The sequence below is a fragment of the Lepisosteus platostomus genome, chromosome 18 (assembly GCF_059453375.1).
Source record: "Lepisosteus platostomus isolate fLepPlt1 chromosome 18, fLepPlt1.hap1, whole genome shotgun sequence".
In the NCBI taxonomy this organism is placed as follows: domain Eukaryota; kingdom Metazoa; phylum Chordata; class Actinopteri; order Semionotiformes; family Lepisosteidae; genus Lepisosteus; species Lepisosteus platostomus.
Genome location: NC_142628.1, coordinates 10,892,604 through 10,913,983, shown reverse-complemented (window position 1 = coordinate 10,913,983; position 21,380 = coordinate 10,892,604). Strand labels below are relative to the sequence as shown.

General features: G+C 35.8%; 1 protein-coding gene across 3 annotated transcripts in view; it reads right to left on the bottom strand.

Moving 5' to 3' along the window:
* Positions 1 to 3,046: 3,046 nt before the first annotated feature.
* The window catches only part of LOC148645650 (protein kinase C-binding protein NELL1-like), a 161,768-nt gene continuing 143,434 nt past the window's right edge, over positions 3,047 to 21,380 (bottom strand). For 2 of the 3 annotated variants that reach the window (XM_088611670.1, XM_088611669.1), the window contains 5 exons: positions 16,309 to 16,449; positions 10,438 to 10,631; positions 8,516 to 8,692; positions 5,791 to 6,015; positions 3,047 to 5,193 (listed from right to left, as the gene is read on the bottom strand). In XM_088611670.1, the coding sequence (XP_088467796.1) occupies positions 5,143 to 5,193; positions 5,791 to 6,015; positions 8,516 to 8,692; positions 10,438 to 10,631; positions 16,309 to 16,449 (788 nt within the window). In that variant the 3' untranslated portion in view covers positions 3,047 to 5,142. The remainder of the gene's footprint in view (positions 5,194 to 5,790; positions 6,016 to 8,515; positions 8,693 to 10,437; positions 10,632 to 16,308; positions 16,450 to 21,380) is intronic. The other variant, XM_088611671.1, reaches the window with a different exon arrangement.

The window sequence follows — 21,380 nt, the reverse complement described above, 5'->3', positions numbered from 1 at the left end:
GTCATTCTTGTGTTTCCAGACTTTTGCAATGACATCTCATTTCCTTGTATGTAAAGCAGTGATGTTGTAGGCAGCACATACCTTTTGATTGACTTTTTCTGTGGTGCTTACAGTAGTTTTGTTTAGTGGCTATAAACACGTGTCTTTTAATCTTATACAGACCTGCTTTGAAATAAATCTTTGGGTTGTATGATCAAAAGATACATGCTTATTTGATAATGACTTCTGTTGTTTATGGCAATACAGCTGCATACTGTACAGTATGTTATATTATGGTGAGATTGGCTGTGTAAGTGTAATGCAAAATAACACTTTAATCCATATTAATTATAGGTAATTATAATAAAATCACAGCACACACCGCACAAAGGAAGAGGTAATAATTTTTAACTGAAAAATGCAAAAATAGTTTCAAATGGAAAGAGTTCTTTGTGTTATGCTATATGATATTGTGAACATACTGGGAGTACACATTTCAAAACTTCTAATTCAGACAGTGAATGGTACTCATATTGCACAATTTAGAAACTGCAAATCCTAGACACTTTGAATCCCTTAAAAACCAGATGCTTAATCCATTTTACATGCTATAAAATGTTTTTTGGTTCAGCACATACTGTATATGAAAAGTGTGCATACAAATCCCAACGGTTATTTATCCCCCAGCAATATTAGTGCAAAATTAGCTTTAAAATATAAATCTGTATAAGCACAAAAATGTTGCAGAGACTGAAAATAACATCAATGTTATTAAGTAAACAACTCAAATATTTATTAACTGAAGAATTTACAGAGAACTCTTTATCACGACACAAGTCTTCAGTTCAGCTGACACTTAACCCTTAAAGTACAAAGATGTGATGCATTTTGGAACTGGTCACAAAAAAGAAAACAAAATTGCATCCTGCTAATAAACGGCTTAACTTAAGAGCATAAATAGAATTGTTGTCTTGAAAGCAGGGGACTTAAAATTAAAAATAATTCTAAAGGACACCGAATAGTCTCCCATCAAGATAACCAATGAAGCCAGTAAAAGGTTAAACCAAGCCAGGTTAGGTTTCATACTGTACTTATGCATTTTCTTTGAATTTCATATACTGTATGAACTTGTACATAGATCTTGAGCAGAATGTCAGAACTGCATAAAAAGGAATTGATGGCAGATTTATACATGTATAAGCTTTTGAGCTTCAACTTTACTGAGAGAATCAAGGACATGAATGATGCCTTGTCATTAGGAAAAGATATACTGCCACATGCCACATATTTCTAAGGATGTTTTCAGTAGGCATAAATCAAATATAAGCTTTATATTAGGGCTGATTTGCATTTTCTATTTGCAAATACACTTGATCATATGATGATTCTCATTTAATATTATTTTTGAAGATATTCCAAAGAAACTGGCTAAAGTTCATTAACCCTATGATTAGAGTATGTCTTTGAACATTGCAGTTGTTGTTTACAAACTCCATTTTAACCATTAAATATTATTTTGGGCAAGGATTCTTAATTTTGAAGTTGTTTACCCCTTATTTATTAAAATACTTTTGCTTAAAGTTTGAACATGAACATGAGGATTGTTTAAACTAGACAATACTGAAAGGGTTAAGGCAACAATAACAAAAAAATGAAGACACCTTTCTTGTTGTAATGAAAAATATAAATTACCCTTTCCACGATTAAGTACAGTAGCTAAGGACCTAAGAATGTATACTGATGCAAAACGAAAATGCAACCATCATAGGTTCATCAACAACTTGTTGGGCACAGATGTATTTACTTTCTCAAGTGAACAGATTTGATGTGTTGATGAGTAGTATGGTTTCATGGGATAACAGAATAATGATCTCTAGGCATGCTATTTCCTAAAAATGCTGGATCCACATAATTTTAATTAATGAAAGAACAGTAAAGATACCCACGTGAAAAACAAAGATTGCGAGGTTGCTATCAGCATGATTTAAGGTGACCTGTGTATAAGAGTACCTGCCTGAAGAATGTCATTTTCTGTTTCACAAAATTAACCGACTAGTCCAGATAATTTAGTCAAACTGGCTCTGTCCTGGAAGGCAAAGGCTCACCACACTGGTTCAGGACAGCCAACTAAATGTGCCAAAGCAGAGGAAATATCAGTAAGAAACAACCCACATATCAGCAGAGCAACTACTATACAGCTTGCCATCTGCATTAAAATGAGTTGTATGTGTGGAGGCCATTTAGGGGTAATACTGACAACTGATAGAGCAGTGGAATGTTTTATTCGCCAATAAATTCCGCTTTGCCCTTGGCAGACCACGAGTTCGGAGACACTGTGGTGATTGTTATGCTGACAGTTGCATTGTTTGTGCCAGCTGGTGGCACAGTGCAAGTATGATGATGTGGGGAGGAATCTCCTTCAACACAGGATTTGACCTTTAGTGGTGGATTGAGGGCAGCTTTACAGCTCAGGGATTCATGGAGGAACTTCTTGAAGAGAGTTCTTCCGTTCCTTAAAATCTAAATGGGATTTTTCAGCAGGACAAACATTAGGTCAAACATACAGTATGACAAACATATCACCTTGGCCAGAATTGTATAAATGCTTAAGAAAAATCAGTCCAAATCTTTATTTGTAATGTTTTCATTTTGGCCATGTCAAATTTGATGTGATAAGCATTTTTCTTCACATTTTCTGGGATTCTTATATCCATTTAAAATAGGATTAAATCCTTTGGGTCTTAGTGTTGCATGTATTTCTCTTGTGCATCAGTATATAATTTTCAGATTTATGCCCATATTTCTAGACTTTATGCAGTCCCCAGCTTTATATAGTATTTACATTAAACAAAATATTTCACTAAATTTCAAAGCACATAAATTAGAAAACTGATTATAATCTAAATGGTTTCAATATGTTACAGTGACATTTACACAGGGATTAAAAAAAAGGTTGTATTACTTTCCCTTTTAAATAAATTAGGAATTTGTATGCCTCTGTTCTGATAAGATTACATCTCTTTATGGATCATTTTCTTAGGGTAATGCCACATAAAAATACATACTGTAGGATTTTGTAATAGTTTATTTGATGGTTCACATTAAGCCTGTATCCTGATCAATTAACTATGTGGTTAACTGATCTATGCAGTTAACTTTATTACTGACTTACTGTAGCTTATCTCAGGTATGGTGAAGATTTTGTTTAGGCATATCTTAACACAGAGACAACTGGAATAAATAAAAATTTAATATTACAGACCGAAAGAAACAATTCAAGGTACAAGACCTAGGAGACAATTTCAATGTTATTGAAAATATACAGAGAACAATGCATATAGAACAATTATATATACTGTAACTGCAGTAAGGCATGGGCTGTTATCATACAGTCTACTGAATCTGCCCAATTGTGTATGAAATGTAAGAGCCTAGATTACTCAGATTTGGGCTCCTCATTAACAAATGACAATATTGGGTAGATTTTTTTAGTTATTTTGTACTGCTTTCAGTTAAAATTATAACACAGTAAACTACACCTTTTAAAAACATGTATCAAATGCTACCGTTGTCTCCATGAAATATTTTGAAGAATGGAATTAGAATTGTATGTTTACCTTGTACCTTGTTACCTTATATACATAACACCTTGTTATGTAAGACAAATCCTAGAAATGTGACAACTGGTATCTTCCAAGACTTTTGAAATATTTTAACAACATATACCAATCTAGGTCACCATTATTAATCGTGTAATTTTTAAAATTAATGTTCAAAATGATATACTGTACCACACCAGAAATAGTATACTTGAGTAAGAGATTTTTCTAATTAACATTTAAACACTGCATCAAATAATGCATATTGGGTTATACAGCCTGCATTTAATGGTAACACAGGACAGTTTGTAGCACTTTGAGGTTGAGGTGATTAGATATTTTGCAATGTTTGCAGTAAGAGTGCTGTGAACAACAGTGGATAGTGGTAGTGTTAAAAATCTTACTTACCACTTAATGTTATATAGAGGGCTAAGCTATGGCTATGAAACTGATGAACATCCTGTGAAGGGGAAAATGCAGAAGCCACATCAAATATATAGTTCCCTAACAAGCAGAGTAATAACCAAAAAAGGCTGAACTTACTGAACTTTGGCATATAAGCCACTATTTATACAGTTCTTTAATTGTATTTGTTTGTCAAACTACTATCATTGAAGAAATATAAATACACTAAAAAGCAAGTGGTCCTGTCTTTTCACAGACTAAAGAATTAGCAATCCAATTAAGAAAAGTCTTCATGTTGTGATTGAAAACAGTTAACAGAGACTGGGCAAGATCCTGTGTTCATGTACAGTGCAGTACATTATATAATCTGAACTTTGTCAGATTACAGTTTGTCTTCTTGAACATGCCTTATTATCACTATAGTTTAATAAAATGTTTTGTTTGTTTTTAAGAAAATAGGATGTTCCTTGCCTTTCAAAGCAAATGCCTAATTGCAAAAATGAGTCTGAGTGCATGGAAATCTTTACCAACACATAGAGTGCATTTTATGTCCTAAATTTAAAAACATAACATGAAACTTACATGAAATGGAAGTGCTTTCTTGTGATCACCATAATGGAACTTCAAATATGCAGTTAGGTAAAGTGATACTTGAGGCCAATATTGATGAATATGCATTAACTCATCACAGCAAAATATAAAATATTTGATTGGTCAAGTAGCAGACTGTGAAATTGAGAATATTTATGTGTTTAGCCATTGAAAAAAGCAATAAAAATATTTGAATGTTTCTATATATAGCTTTACACTGGCAGAGACAAAATGTTCTAACTTTGCTCCTTTGTTTTTTTGATTTTACTCGGATAATGGACAAAAACCCCAAAACACAACACATTTAACGGCATTGGAATTGTCAAGAATGGAATCACACATGATTTCCACAATTAAGAATAACATATTCCATCCAACTAGGATTCAAGAGTCTTTCAAAGACAACAGCCAAGGGAATTACTATGGTTCCTTTGAAGCTGAAGTTCCAGCCATCTTCCTCATGTGGAGACTTTGGCAACTGTCAGGTGCATAAAAAATGAAAATTTGGAACTTTAAACCAGGCGATCCTTTCAGTTCATAAGTGGAAGTTTCTCCGAATGAGCTGTTCCTAGTTATTCTGGAGACATTCTAAATCCACTGAACAGCAGATGTTTCCATTCTGAAGGAGGAAAGAAGAAAAGGCATAAAACATAGAAATGCTTTTTCAGGCTGTGGGGGAAACATGTTAAAATATGGTTTTAATGGTAGCTTTGAAGTTATTGAAAGTTATCCATATTATTAATGCATGTTAAGGACAGATTGCTTTTACCTTTGGCTTCTTTTTAAGTGCTGGTATTACTATGCTGCTCTATTTTCAAAGGCGTTTCTTTAATTTTATGGGGTATATAAAAAGGTCTAGCCATTATAAAAAGAAGGTTACATAATACTTAAAAACCTTGCACGACAATGATATATTTGACTTTAATCAACGTTTCACTGGATCTTCCAAATCTTATTTGAATTATGCACTGTTAATCTTTTAGCCCTACTGTCCTCTTCTCATCTGAAATACTGACCTCAGTCGGGGCCAGTTGATTATACATAGAATTAACCAACATTTGTTTCAAACTGGCTGACAGGTGCAGTCTGTTTTCCTAACATCCTTCTTAAAGAGGGTACATACCAGATTGAGGACTCTAAGTTTAGAGATTGGAACACTGCACCATTGATGCTACTGTCAAATAGTGAATTATTATACATGTATATTACACCGTACCTTGCATTTGCATGTAGTACAGGGTGACCCAGCCATAGTCCATATTGAACCACTGAGGCGTGTAATTCCATAGTGATCCAAGCAGGTTTTTCTGATGTCGTAGACAATGTTGTCAGCGAGGCATGGATCACTGACGCAGTGGGGACAGCATTCGCCTTCTGACAATGACGTATACTCGCAATTAAGAGACGGGCAAGCAAATGGCCAGCAATCCACTTCTCCTTCCTTTTCACACAGGGAAAAGACATCGCATTCAGACCATATTTTGGTTTAGCACAATACAAACGAGTACAATGCAACTGATACAATTGGATATAGCAATTAACATACAGTAAAGCTAACAAAAGTGAAAAAAGCAACTAATACAGTTTAATTGCTATAAAATTAATTGCCCAGAAAAATTAGGATTCACTTTGGGAGTTATAGTAAGATCTAAAATCAAATATTAAAGGAAAATAGCTAATCGATTATAATTGATTGTATGCAATAGGTTGTGCATCATCTTCAAATGAGTATGGCACCGTTCAGAAATCAGACAAAATTCAGAAAGAACTCCAAAAAATGACCCTGCATCAGTCTCGGTATAATAGGACAGCACAATAGTCTGTTTGAAGATCAACTTTTCATTCACGATCCAAGGTACAATACTCTATATTCTCACCTTCAATAAACTATGACCTGTTTGGTAGTAATGACCTCAACCATAATAGAAATAACAGAATGCTATTTGTCCTATTTAATGACATGAAAATTGACTAGATTTCAATGTAAAACTAATTTTGTAAGTGTCTAACGCAAAAAAGGTCATGAGTTTTATGTGTTGCCCTTTTTAACGGTTACTTACTGTACAATTTACAGATTTGTAGTCTCAGCCTGGTAAAATTCTTTAATTTTATAAATCTACAGTCTATATTTCCCAACTATTTCAATTCATATTAATTGCATTCTGAATTATATTAATCTGAATGAAGAACTTTGTAGAGTTAGCTTTATTAATTACCAAGCACATGATTTTCAAAGGGGACCCTTTATTTTCTGTTCCTTTGCTAAAACAATACATCTGCATTACTCCCACTTGGGAAAACTTAATGAGCATTATTCCCTGCTTACTACTTTCTGTTTAATTGATAATGCTTTAGTGCAGTTATTGTTAATTAAATCTGATTTCCTCTTGAGTAGTGCAAGGATATGTAATTAATCTCATGAAAAAAGTAAAGCATGAAAGCTATATTAATTTTACATAAATTCAGGATGCTGTGATGAGGCACAATACCTAGAGTGCCACACCAATGCTGACTTCTCCACCTCTCCATGTCTAACTCATTTTCCACTCATATTAATTTAATTACATTTCCCAATTAATTATCTCAAGATTCATGTGATGCTGTGCAAATTTCAATACCATTTTTTTTCCTTTTTTGTTTTTCATTCTCTGTTTCTGTCTATTTTTTTGTTTTTTCTTCTGGCCTGGCAAAAGAATGGCACACTCTTATGTAACACATGTAATACTAAGTTGTGGACAGGCACTAATGCTGTCACTTAGCAAGCATGTTATAAAAAATCAAGTGGCAACAGCTTAGATCACTTTCAACATTTATATATTTGATGTGCACAAAAGCACCAGATTCTTAGTCTGCTTAATTGCTTCTATCCAACAGAGCTGAACAGCATGCAACAACATTTGTGAAGTAAATATACAGTACTCAGAAAATAGAAGCATTCAACTTCCCCACATTTTTCTTTACAGATGTAACATATGGAAAGATTAAAAAGCTGACTATAAAAGACTAAAAAATATTTACATAAAGTGATCCCAGTCTCTTTTAGCACTAGAACCATTTATTAATAACAAACTGCTAATCGACACGTTGTCACATAAAATGAGTTCTGGTTAGAATACAGGTGTCAAAATCTTTCGCAAATTGTTCTTTAAACAGACTGGTATGTTTGTGCACAGCAAAAAAAAAAACATCAAAAGTGAGCAAGCAATGACTAAGAGGAGGGGAAGATGCTTGGGGAGACTGACTGATGATACAGAAGAGAAGCACTATAAATAAGAAAGCTGGAGCTCCTGAGTGGCCCCACCATTTCAAAGTGCTTTTACTCACAGTAGATCCCAGACTGTGGCATTTGACACAGGCTGGACCAGACCAAGCCTTGGATTGACTGCTATTCCCAAATGTGGGAACACAGAATTGGCAGGGCAGGCATCTCGGCTTTTGGTAAAACAGCCTCTCTCAAGGCAAGCCTGGTGCCTTCAGGCTCAGTGATGTCACTAAGAGATGTGCTGCCTCCACAATCTTTTATGACTCGTAGTGTCAAGTCACTGACGCAGCTGCCCACCTGTTGACTACAAAGGAGTAAGTAAAGGTTAATTCCTCGCTGAAAAACAGAAATGAGAAAAAAACACCTAAGAAGGCAAAACAGCCATCATGTTGTTTCCCCTTTCCAGTTTTCAAGTGTGAAATTAACCTTTACTTGTTCCTTTGTGTCAACAGATGAAATGCTCTGACAGGTGGCTATCAGAGGAGTATTCCTGCAGACTGTTTCTCTCTCCATGCTGTAAAGGAATTGCAGCCATAAGATGAGGCACTAAGGTTTGTTATATCATAATATACTGTTTTATTATATAACAATTTCTTTTTAACAAATGGGATGATATAAACGAGGAGGGTATTAGATACTGACTCTTCCATTTAGAGTAATGAAAATACAAGGAACGAACCAGACATCTGCACTGCTGGCAGCTGTAGGTCCAGTTGTCTCCACTTCGATAGACTGTGTGCCCGCTTTGGTGTAAACACTGGCTGGTTACTCTGGAGTCGCATTCTGGGCAGCAGTACAGATCAACATTGGGGTTTTGGCAGTCACACGCTGTTCTCCTGCAGAAGATTTTCCCATCCTGACATAAAAAGAAGCCATCTTAGCAAAATGTTTTGTGTATAATTATTTTTGACGCATGTCTGATTTTTCAGATTTGGAAATAATTATTTTAAAAAGGCGCTGCGAAAATGGAGGGTTACGCTTAGTAAACGTACTGACATTTATTCCACTTGCTGGAAGGGCTTGGTTCAGAAATAGCAAACTTGATGTTATAATGGGCATAATTACAGCATTCTAAAATAACTCCCCTTGAGGACACAAACTCAAAACAATGTAAGCGAAAGAAATTACAGAGTAATAAAAAAATCCAGCTGTCAGCTAAAAGGTGAAATATCCAAATATCAGGAATCACAATTTAAACTGAAGAACTGCACCTCAGCAATAAACTGATTAATTTAAAATAAAGTAATAAATAAAAAGGCACATTTATCAGCTTATTAAAAAAATTGCAATGACTGTCATAAAATCTTAAATGAAAACAAAAGATATGTTGAGTGAGCATCTCTTGAAAACTGTTAGTGTGACTGAATTTTTGTTAATGTAGTAGCCACCAAAATGTAATGAGTATAAATGATTAATAGTTTCACACCCGCAAAGATTTGAAAGAAAATAAATACATTGTATATATTTCTTCTTTTGTACCTAAATGCTCACAAAAATGACTTTTTCTTCATCAAATAAAGTTTTTTTGACCTCATACCTTTCATTAGCCAAACACTACCTGTTTACATTGTCTGGTAACATTATATGTTGACCCTTTGAACCAAAGTAGAGGTTAAATACGATGTAAAATATTGACTCCTCGCTCCCATAGGAATTAAACAATTTACGGCACACACTGCTTGATCTGAACTTCCACAGTGATCAAAGAACAGCTTACCCACACAGAACATGCACTTGCAGATTTTAATGTCAGCAGAATCATTCTTCTTGATTCAGAGCCGATAACACTCAACATGAATGTCATCAGATGGCAATTTACAGGAATTATTTGTATCATACCCCACCTTCTTGGTGTCTGGAAGCCTAATCGTTACATTTCCACAGCCAAGTGGTACAGTATAGTATCACTCTATTAATTTTCATGTTTAACTTGCAACACGTAAATCTATAAGAACAAGAGAACAGAAACTAGAGCAGACTAAAATGGATTAATACCTGTCTTCTTTTATCAAATCTATTTATGCTACAATGATAGTGGAAATATAATCCCCAAAATAGTGGCAAATTGTATCGTCTTGAATTTAACATACTATGGTTAAATAAAAGATCAAATAAAATCGGAGGTCCTCCGGCCAATCATATCAAGCCAAGTGAGCGTTTACCAGGATTCTAGTCCATGTGTGCTGATATGCAACCAGATCATTTTCATTGAAATAAAATTTTGCATTGTTTTTGTATACATAAAATACAAATTTATATCTACCAGTAGTAATAAATAATAATAGTTTACACTTATATAGCGCTTTTCTGGACACTCCACTCAAAGCGCTTTACAGGTAATGGGGATCCCCTCCACCACCACCAGTGTGCAGCCCCACCTGGATGTTGCGACGGCAGCCATAGTGCACCAGTACGCTCACCACACATCAGCTATATGTGGGGGGGAGAGCAGGGTACTGTAGCCAATTCATAGATGGGGATTATTAGGAGGCCATGATTGATAAGGGACAATGGGAAATTTGGTAGACAAGGGTGATTGATCAGTACTGAGTACAATGTATTCAAAAGACTCTGGTTCATGGTAAATAAACCATACTGTACCTTGCAAGAGCACACAGAGCACCTGTCTTCCTTGAGAGTCCAGACTTGACCGTTTCTCTTCAGCCCTCCTTCATGGGGGCAGTCCCCAGTACACGACGGACCAGAAGGACACAGGCAGTCATAGCTGCCCAGCAGGTTCACACAGGCTGAGTCATTCCAGCAGGTGTGAGTTCTTGTCGCACATTCATCAATGTCTGCAACCAAGACCGAGAACTACTTCAGTTTCCTTTTACTTTTTAAAGGCACAAGAAAAACAAAAAACAAATTGAACCTCCATCCAGGTCATGTAATAACTGTGGTTATTAGGAGAATTCAGTGCCTCATTCAAACATTCAGGTGTAAGGACTGAAAATGTCCTGTGGGCTTGTTTCCCCTCTTTTGTACACCACAGAGAAATAGAAAGATCTTCAATCCACAGAACTTAAATAAACCCTCAAAGCACCTTAAACAGAAAACAAGCATCCATGCACCCATCCACTTTCTAACCAGCCTCATTGACAGTGCCTATCCCAGCAAGCAACAGGCATATGGCAGAGCAGACCCTAGACGGGACACCAGTCCATTGCAGGGAACACACAGACACAAACGTACTCATACTCACACAAGGACCAATTTTCCCAGAAGTCAATTAACCTAATAGTGTTCACTGGACTGTGGGAGGAAACTAGAGCACCCAGAGGAAACCCACACAAACACAAGGAGACCATAAAAATTTCACGCAAATAGCACCCCAGGTCTGAAATTGAACCCAGGTCCCCCGACCAATGCTAAACACTGTGCTACCATGCCACCCAAACAGGAAGCAATAATGAATTCTATGGAAATTATATTTTTTTCAATATTAGATAAACATGCCTGGTAGGGTTTGCCTTTTCATCTTGTAACACCAATAAATAATATAATAAGCTACATTTAATTTTCGGCAAGAGTGACTGCCAAGGGTAATACAGCACTTGAACCCAAATTTCCATTCTGATGACTTGGAGAAAGCTGATGACTAATATTTGGTGTTGAAATTAGATTTAAAGGAAACAGGATTTCAGCAGGAAACTAATCTTACCTAGAAAACTTTTTTTCTTCTAGCTTAATTAACAAAACTATAGCTGGAGGTTTTACTAGAAACTCTAAAGATGTTATACTTCTAAAATGGAAAAAAAACACACTTTAAATAGTTTATATACTAACTTTTAGATTAGCTATCATGAGTGTTTATGATAAATTAAAGTTCAACCCATGACTTTAATTTAAGAGAAGTTCTTTTAAACACTAAAGACAATTAATTTAGAGATATTTTGGTGTCAATAGAGATAATTAAATAACATTTAAAGAAGGTAAATTAAATAGTTTTTAACCTTAATCAGTATTTTCTTTGAAAACACCATACATCTTAAAGCTATATGAGCATACTTATTTTTGCTGAAACAATGCCTGGCAACAAAAATGCATTTTTACTCTGATATGGACATTCGGCAAAAGTACAAAATGTTAATTCTAATTACCTTCTGCATTAACTCACAAACGTGGCTCAGATCATTTATTTAAAAAAGTGACACTGGCTATTTGCATAAACTAAATGAAATATTTGTCTGGATGAGAAACATACCTTCATATACAATTCACCATTGATTAATAGGTCTTCATGTCATATTTAACAGAGTGCCATTACGCCCTCTAGCCCGTCATAGACTAAAAACTGCCATGCATTTCCAGCAATTTATTCAGGAAAAACAGATGTTAGTAATTACAGAGTCTTACCGGGAATCAAGCAGTTGTGTATTACAAAATGCCAACTGCATTTCATTTTAATATCCTTAGGCAGCCCATATGGAAAGGTTATGTATAGTGAAATGAAAGTGCATATGCAGTAATGTGTATTTGCGTCTTATTATCATAATCTTTACACACAAACTGTTTATTAATATACCACATACTACAGCACATTTGCATACCTCTTGTATAATAAATGTCCATGAGTGTAAAGGAAATGTACTGCACAATATTATGAAACAGGGAACAATTGGTTGAGCCACAGATGGCAGGGGGCATTCTGATTCAATGTCACCAAGTTATATTTTGCATACCAACCACTCCACATACAGCAAAATTTCCTATTACTGTATAGGTACAAATACAAATACAGCAATGGCCGATGCAAAACAGGCAATACAAAATGTCAAGTTAGAAAGTCATAAACCATAATAATTGGTTTTCAATAATAAGTATAAATATGTACACTATTACAGGAATTTAAATTAAAATGTATGCACTACATTGGAACAAGCAGAATTCAGTTCTGTGCTGACCTCAACATATGTGGTCTGCATTTTATAAATGTTTATCTGGTTAGGTATAGTTATTAACACTGTTAAGAATATTTTTTTAATTTACAACTAAAAGTGCAGTGCTCTGCATTTATTACTTTGAAAGCTTTCCATACTCTAGTTGTGAATCTAGAATTACAAACCTGTTACAGCAACAACACTCCCTTGAATTTTAATTTTTTTTACTCTGCAAGTTACTAGCCTGGAGATTGTTTGAATCCAGGGTCTAACTGCACCTGCTATATCAGTGCTTTGACTTTGATAAAACAGTTTTATGGTCTATGAATCGCTGCAGCTTCTAAAAAGCAATAGGGCTCAAATTGTGTATAAAGCTTTTCACAGTTTTTTGGTTTCCAATCACTTCCAGATCCTTCAGGCCCCAGTTTCCAAGGTGGCGTTTTGATGCTCATTTGTGTGATGTGTCTCAGGCTTATGGGAGTTTATAATTCAGGGTCTGGACCTACATGCATGTAGCAACTACACCCTAGAAAAATTCAACATGGGATACAGGAAATGGCAGTCAAATGATTCTTCAAACATTATTTTTCCTGATATATATTACCAGCTGATGACAAATAAGAAAAACAGAAACATACTTATTTCAATAGAAATGAAATCCTCACTGCGCATCACATAAACAATGTGTACACCTGACAACAGCAATATGCACTACATTTCTCAATCACACTACTACATATAAATTCAACCAGTATTCACAGCATTTTATTTTAAAGACTTAATGGATATGTGGTATAAAAATAAACCCTTTCTTAAAGAATATTTTTCCTAAAGGTAAAATACTATCAGTATATCTGCCTGTCCCATCTAAGACCCAATGCTTTAGAGCTGTCCGGAGTTTGTTTTTTTTGAGGTTGTGTGGGCTTACAGTGGGTGCCCCTCTTCACTCCCACCTTCAAAATGACATGGTGGCTAGATTAGACTGGCGGTCCTAACTCTAAGTGTTCTCACTCCTTCTTTCTGCAACAAACATAAGTTCTAATCAGTGTCTGGGTCTGCAATGCTGGATGGATTTAGTTACAGGAGAGCTGCGCCCATTTCAGCATATTTCTGTGTAAGTTTATTATTAGTGCCTTCACAGAGCAGATATTGGTTTTCTAATATTTTACATTAATAAGTATTTTAATCATTTACTGGCTGAGTCATATACTCTTTTTTGTGCCTGTTCCCGATATTTGTTCTGCTATAAAATATTTTGTGAGATGTAATTTGATATTTTTTGCTCAATTTAAAAGATTAATAAAAGTATTGTTTTTTTTTTTAAATCTTCATCTCTCCATTCAGCAGCTACAAATAACTGTTACCCCTCAGGATTCACTCCCAATCGACCACATCTCAAAAACCCATCTTCATACTGACAATGAAAGTGTGTTGACCTAGAGCAGTTTTTGTATGTGTTTATTTTATCCTTATGATGAAATGCTCAAGACATTGTAGCTGCTGGAGACCAAAGTCATCTCCATTTATCCATGGATTGGGTTTATCACAAGCTGGGACACAGTGAATAAAATGACCCTACAGTATGTTGTTCAGTTTAACATTGCCAAAGGGTCATCATCTACTGTGGATCAGAACGTGCATTTCTTTTTTTGTAAGTCTTTTGTCCTAAAAAAGGCATAATCACCTTCACTGCTGTAGTGGTACAGTAGATCCATAAATCTTCTATATCAATCAAAGAGAACCATATTCTGCTTTTATAAAGTGAATATGCAAATTTAACAGAGATTAGGGACTCTTGTTTGCAAACAAATTAGAGTTTTTTAGGGATTTCTTATTTAATTGTGAATTCCCTTTATGGCTGTGATACCATTTATTTAGATCTGACTTGACCTCTGATTAGCATACATGTACACATGGTTGTCAACAAGATATGTTATTTCTAAGGCTGTCAAAACATGTCAGCTTGCTGTAATAGTATTTAATTAGATATCTGTGTTTTCAGTTCTGTCACTTACAAACATGCACCTTCTAATGACAGGTACGGTACATTTATGAGAGGAGTACTTTATTACCTACGCATTTGTACGTGTTCGGAAAACTAAAATGGAATACAAGCAAATAATGCAAGCACAAGAAAGCAACTTTCATAAGGAGGCCAGATGCTTTTATGGATTTGAATAAAATTTTAGAGAGGACCCAAAACTTTGTCAAAGTATTGCTTTACAATCTAAATCTAAATCTTTCTCTGTAAATTATAATTCTAACCAACACAACATATCTATTATAACACCTGTAAGACACACTGTAGATGGCTATACTGGATACTAAGGACCAGTGTCGGATCACCTACATTTTCCTGAAATATGGCCTGGTGTCACTGCAAGACACAGTTAAGAGATTACAATGCAGCCTGCCCAATGGCATTCAAGCCCCTAGGGCAATCCCCAGTCATACATTTCTTCACATCTACATCTATACATTTACAAATCTACAGCCTAATCCTGGGTTTAACGCTGGATGAGGACATGTACATAAGAGGTGAACAGCACATTCGCAAGGTCACATATGCACAGGTTTGATTGCTAAGCTGGGTTTTCAGAGCTGGTTGTCCAGGCTGATGCACTGCACATCTACTAGCTAGGTCATCGCCTTGGCATGCTGAGAAGCACCGCTTCGGCTTCAGGGGTGATATTACTCTGAATACCTCCAAATCCACGAGCTTTATGTTTATCAGCAAAGAATGAAAGATGGCCGTATGAGGCTGTGCTGGTAGTAATGCATTTTGAAATTAAACTGACACTACAGAGATGGAGATAAGGCTAAATGCGTGGTGCAGCTATCATTTCAACAAAACACAAATGCTTTCTCTCGCCACCCCTGTATCTCTGTAAAATATGGAATGGGGAATGTAAGCATTCTTTGCAGAAAAATCCAAATAAGGTTTTGCCTAAATCTTTAAATCAGATCTTTTTTACTGTGAATAGGAACATGAATTACCATTTTCTTATAGAGCTCATATATATATATATGTACTGATTTTAAATCTAGCTTGGCTTTTGTATTTTTTCATATGCTTGCGCTGAGCTGATTAATAAATATGAAAATGTGATTATGGGCATATAAGTTATTGCACTACATTTTTTTTTAAGTCTTAGCTGTTCATTACATGCGATGTGCAGACTGTTTTGTCTTATTGCCATTTTGTCTTTCCAGGCATAATAGCAGATGGAGGACAAGTCCCTCTGAATTAATGGTGCTGAAAGCAGAACAAAATAACATACAAATTGATGATTATGATCCAGTGTGGCAAGTTAAAGTTCCTCATTACTCTAAGACCACTGATTAGGGATAATGAATGACTTGGTGGGAGATGCGGGGATTAGCAACAAAGTTGCATGAAGATGGATGTGGAATGCTAGATAACACACAAACATCACACTAATGGCTTCAATTTATTGCCTTTGTCTGCAGAATCTGACCAAAATCCAGTGCACTAATTGGGTATTAGACTAAGAGGCACTCATGATTCCAGTGGTTTATTAATAGACATGATATATTAAAGAGTACAACATTTCAACTCTTAATTGCTTACCAACGCAGGACCCCCCATCAAGTGAGTAGGACCCATTGTCATGGAAACCGCTCCTGCATTCACAGTGGAACCAGCCAGGAAGGTTAACACAGCGCGAGTGGTTGTGACACTGAATCAGCCCCTCAGCACATTCATCAATATCTGCCTCAGAGAGAAATAAAATGCACAACAGAGGGGGAAATTACTTTCATTTTCCATTCTCGGGTGACAAAGAAAACAACCACATTGCCTTTCTTTGTTCTGACTTCTGTCTTTTGGTTTGTAACCAGTTACAGAATATTGAAGACTCCTATATATTGAAGGTCCTGTGAACAGAAATTTCAAAATAAGTCTTTTCAAGAGCTGAGATTGGATGGATGGATGGAGTTAATTGCACTGTAACACAAAGGGAAGGGGACTTGTCTAATCCAGGGCCGTGCCTCAAGACAGAAAAAGTTCTTCACTTTTCATCCATGCAAGAGTCTTCTCTTGGATTAATGCATGCTATAAAAGAATCCTCTGTTTACTTCGGGCCAAATCCACAGATTATATTTACACCTCTCCTGGGGTCTGCATAGCCTGAAGCATCTAAACCTTTTTTTGTATCTAGGATTAAAACCAGTTGTAATGCGACATTGGGCTCAGACATACTGTAGCTATATGAATGATCCACCAGTATTAGCAAGATCGTAAATACAAATGGATGTTGTGCCTTCAGAAGTACAATAAAGATTTTTTTTTATCAGTACAACCTTGCATGGATTCCACATTTAATGTCATCTTATTTATTTCCCATTAATAATGTATTTAGTGAGGATGCATTCCATCACATGCTTAATTCAGGGCTCAGGAGTGACCCACACCCCACTAAAGGATAATATTTTAGATATACCTTCTTTCATAAATCCAGTATCCCAGCTTTCCTGATTCATCATAAGAATTTTAATCTTTGTCTATCTTCCATGTTGTGGTCACCCCTAAAACTCTGCTTCAGAGACAAAGTGACCCAGAGTTATGCCACTTCCATCACAGGGGATTAAATATTAAATACATTATGGTAAATGTATTTACTATAATTTCATCAGGAGATAAACCTCCTTGAGATGTCAGAACTGTTTTTCAAGAGCACCATGAGAGAGTGACACAGGTCAAAGCAAGAGGCACTTACAGAAATGAATGCGTATAATGAATATACTGTATGCTCTTGTGCTCACCTTGTGATAACGGAATACATAAATAAAGCAAAAGAGAAACTATCAATTAATTTTCTTTCAGTGTGAATGATCACACGCCATCTAAATGCACAGGTTTTTCAAGTCATTTCAAAGTCTGGTGTAATTTTAACATATATTACTTATAAATTAATTAACATATAAATTTATAAATTAATGTTAGGATTAAAAAGACAAGAAACCTTACCTCTGACTGATCTACAGTATGTCAACACAACAGCTTTGAAATGAAAACACCTGACGCTCAACACGAGTAATAACGGACTGTTTTGCTTATCTTCTAACACACAATAATGTACTGGAAAAAATGTAAAGGGACTTACAGTCATTTGTACTGATCATTGTGATTTAATAAAGGTTTTGGAATGGACTTGACAAAAACTAGTACGCCATTATAACAAATGACACATTTCCAAATAATGATGATTCAGTGCTCTCATGTTTTAATGTAATTTAATATCATTAGCTGTTAGCTACTTCTAATAGAAAAGATAGTTCAATTATTCTTTGCCATGGAAACTTTGAAAATAAGAAACTCTACTGTTCATCTATCTTCATCTCAGTTTTACCGTCCAGTTTCAATCAGTCACCTACAGTCCTGCACCTTCCATCTCTATGAAGTTACAAATACATAATAAAAATTAACTTCCAGAACGCAATGAAAAAGAAACAGCTTAAACAAATACAGAAACAGACAAAGCTATAAGCACTGATAGTTCAATCCAGGATTCAGAACTACTATACACTACTGCGTATTCTTTTCTGAAGAGAGCAGTTGGGAAACTAGCAAAGAGGTATAGTGAAAAGTATTTAACAGAGCCAGAAAGGCTGTAATCTGACAATAAAAAAAAACATCAGAAAGATTGAGTTCACAACCCACTGCACTGCAGGTCACAAAAGCAACCATTGAACTTTTTTTCTTGCCAAAAGCAGATTGTTTAAAATAAGCCTTATCTCCCTAGTCAGAAAGGATGGCGGTGTGCAAACCGATACATTCCTATTCTCACCATTAAGCACTACAGCCTCATCAGTGACATGCTTGTTTATTTTGTTGATGTTTCATCTACCTCATGCAACACTGCTTATGGTTTTAAACAGTCATCCAGCACCATTAAAGCAGCACTCCTTCAGTGATTTTTAATTCACATTTTACAGGGTTATCATTTCTCAGAAGTGCTTCAGCTGAAAAATATTATACAGGCATTCAATAGATAAGGTTGACATCATGACATAATTTAGCCTTCCTGTGTTCTGCAGTCTATTAAACAGAATATAATACACTGTCCTCTTGGACCACCTAAATCCTGCAGTGAACTCCATCAACCCGTTATCAGCACACAGCTTATCTTAGTGAAGGTTGTGGCAAACTGGAACCTGTCCTGGAAACGAAGGGTGGAAACTGGGACTAAGGGCACACAACTGCTTATTCAAACTCTTTATCATCCTTTACCTTCCCATTTAGTTCTTAAGACCTTCCACATCATCTTATAAAGTAAATGGGAAGATGTAGGATGATGAAAATGATTGCTTTGAACTGATTATAATGCTAAGACATTAAAAAAATATAACACGCTTCTGGGTAGACAAGCTCATTTTTTCATACATAACACTACTCCTTTTTTATCAATTGTACCGCTCGATTAGTCAAATGCATATGATATATTGAATGAAACAGCTCTCCTTCATCGGCGTGGTCAGAAGTAAGTGATGTGTTTCCTTAAAATGAATACAGTAGTATTTCAGATGCTTTAGTTCATACTTAGCCCTTTTTCTCACGACATCTGATGACAACATTTAAATGGCATTTAGCTTTTTGAACACATACTTACCTTTGTAAATGCATTACAGGGCCTTCATATCTTTTAAAAACTGCACACATCACTGCTTTAAAGCATACTGTACATCTGCCTAAACTTTGTGACACGCCTCCACACCTTTACCATTTTTTCTTAAAACTATAGTGTCAGTGACAGGGAAAGCATTTGAAGCCATTTTCTTTTCACTTTTTGAATAGCGTACAATTTTCTTGTCTTGCTAAGCCTGTTTCTTAAAGGCTGAAAACCTTTTCTACAGACTTGTTTTATCTGTCTCATCCTCTGTTCTTAATGCTTGTATAATGTTAGTTTTGAAAAGAATCTTGTCTCGTTATACACCCTCAAAAACAACTCATTCTACTTTCAGTACTGTATTTATTTTAAAGGTACTAATACAGTAGATATTTTTAAAACAAGTGTCAAGCCACAGAGCTGCCCAATGTATTAGGGCTAAGACACATTATGGGCAATTCAGACAAACCATTTTATATGACACTGCCTGAATGATGTTACAAAATACTGAACAACTGATCATCATATAGTTATAATAGCGTGCGATGCTGATGGATGACAGTTTGGACTAAAATCTGATGGATGATGAGAGTATGAACCAATCTTGAACAGTATTTGTATTCAACCTTCAGTCTCTCTGCAATGACAAATTGAACTTAAAAACCCAAAGCTCAAGGTGGAGCAGAAACCCTAGAAAATTAAGTACAGCGGTACCTTGCTTAGGATGCGTTCCACAGAAAGAATTTCTGTGGGGATCAGCGCTAATAGCAGTAATTATAGACTGGCTTCAATGGAGATGCATTCCCTGGAGTGCATTTCTCACACATGAGCAACATGTGAGGGCTTCAGTGGGGTACTGGTAATGACATTACTGATATTTTTACCCTGGAATATAATTAAAAATCCATTTTATACAGAAAGGAGTTTATTTTTAAATTATAGGTAGAGAAGAAATACATAAAATTTGACTATGCACCCATGCATTCCATTGGAGCTTGCATAGATTAATCACTGCCTGCCTCTAGTTCCCCAGTCTATCAGCCATGGGAGACTGAGGGGAAGAGCATCTGCCAGGGTGGGCTAAACTGTGGCTCCTCCTGTGGTGCTTGAGACGTTTTTTTTCAACGAGAACCAGCCCTACAGTAAAAAGAGGACATACCTGATGATGACTTGTTTGCTGAACTGTTGACAAATAAAATGTAACATAAAATCTACTTTGAAGTGGAGAGAGTGTGCATCTAGCTGATTATTATTTTCAGTGAAGTTGTACTGGACAGCACATCTGTGATTTCTGGCTGTGCTCTCTTTTTCTCCTTTCTGTATTTTTTTAGACGTACAGTAAACATATGTATCATGCTCTGCTCTTATTGTCTGAGACTCTGAGCACCGTTTTTCATTGCATTTTGCCTTAAGCACTGTAGCGGCAAGGCGTGTTGTTACACTTAGAATAAGGATTTCTAGCAACCTTTCTGTTGCCCTGAAAAAGGAGCTTGAGCCTCTGTATAAAGCACAGGGATGTCTAAAAGCAGCCCAAATGATATGAAACATCTTCCAGGTCTGGAATACAGACGAGGACATTGTAAAGCTGTGTTCATTTTGAAACGCACAATGATGTACAATATGATGCAGTCTGGCTCCCCTCAATTTGCTTTTTCCCCTTCTGCCCAACACAATAGATCACAGGTCACTGTCCATCATCCAGCAGGTGATCAACCAGTGTAGGGTGCACGCCAGGATTATACCTGATAATATCTTAACCAATCACAAACTGTAATTTCATGGTTTTATAAAGATACTACCCAACTCATTTCACTTGTTAACTCACTAGCTCAGCCCTTCTCTCTCCAAAACACATGGCAGTTTTTGACTTTACCAACCATATGACTGCAAACAGAACTGAACTTTTTTCCAAAACATCAGGCCACATGTCAGTAAAGATATTCTTTCTACAAAAGAAGAAACCTTGTTTTTCACAAACCAGCTGTTACCCAATCAACAAAATTAAGACAGTTGGACTGTTTTTGTCAACATCCTA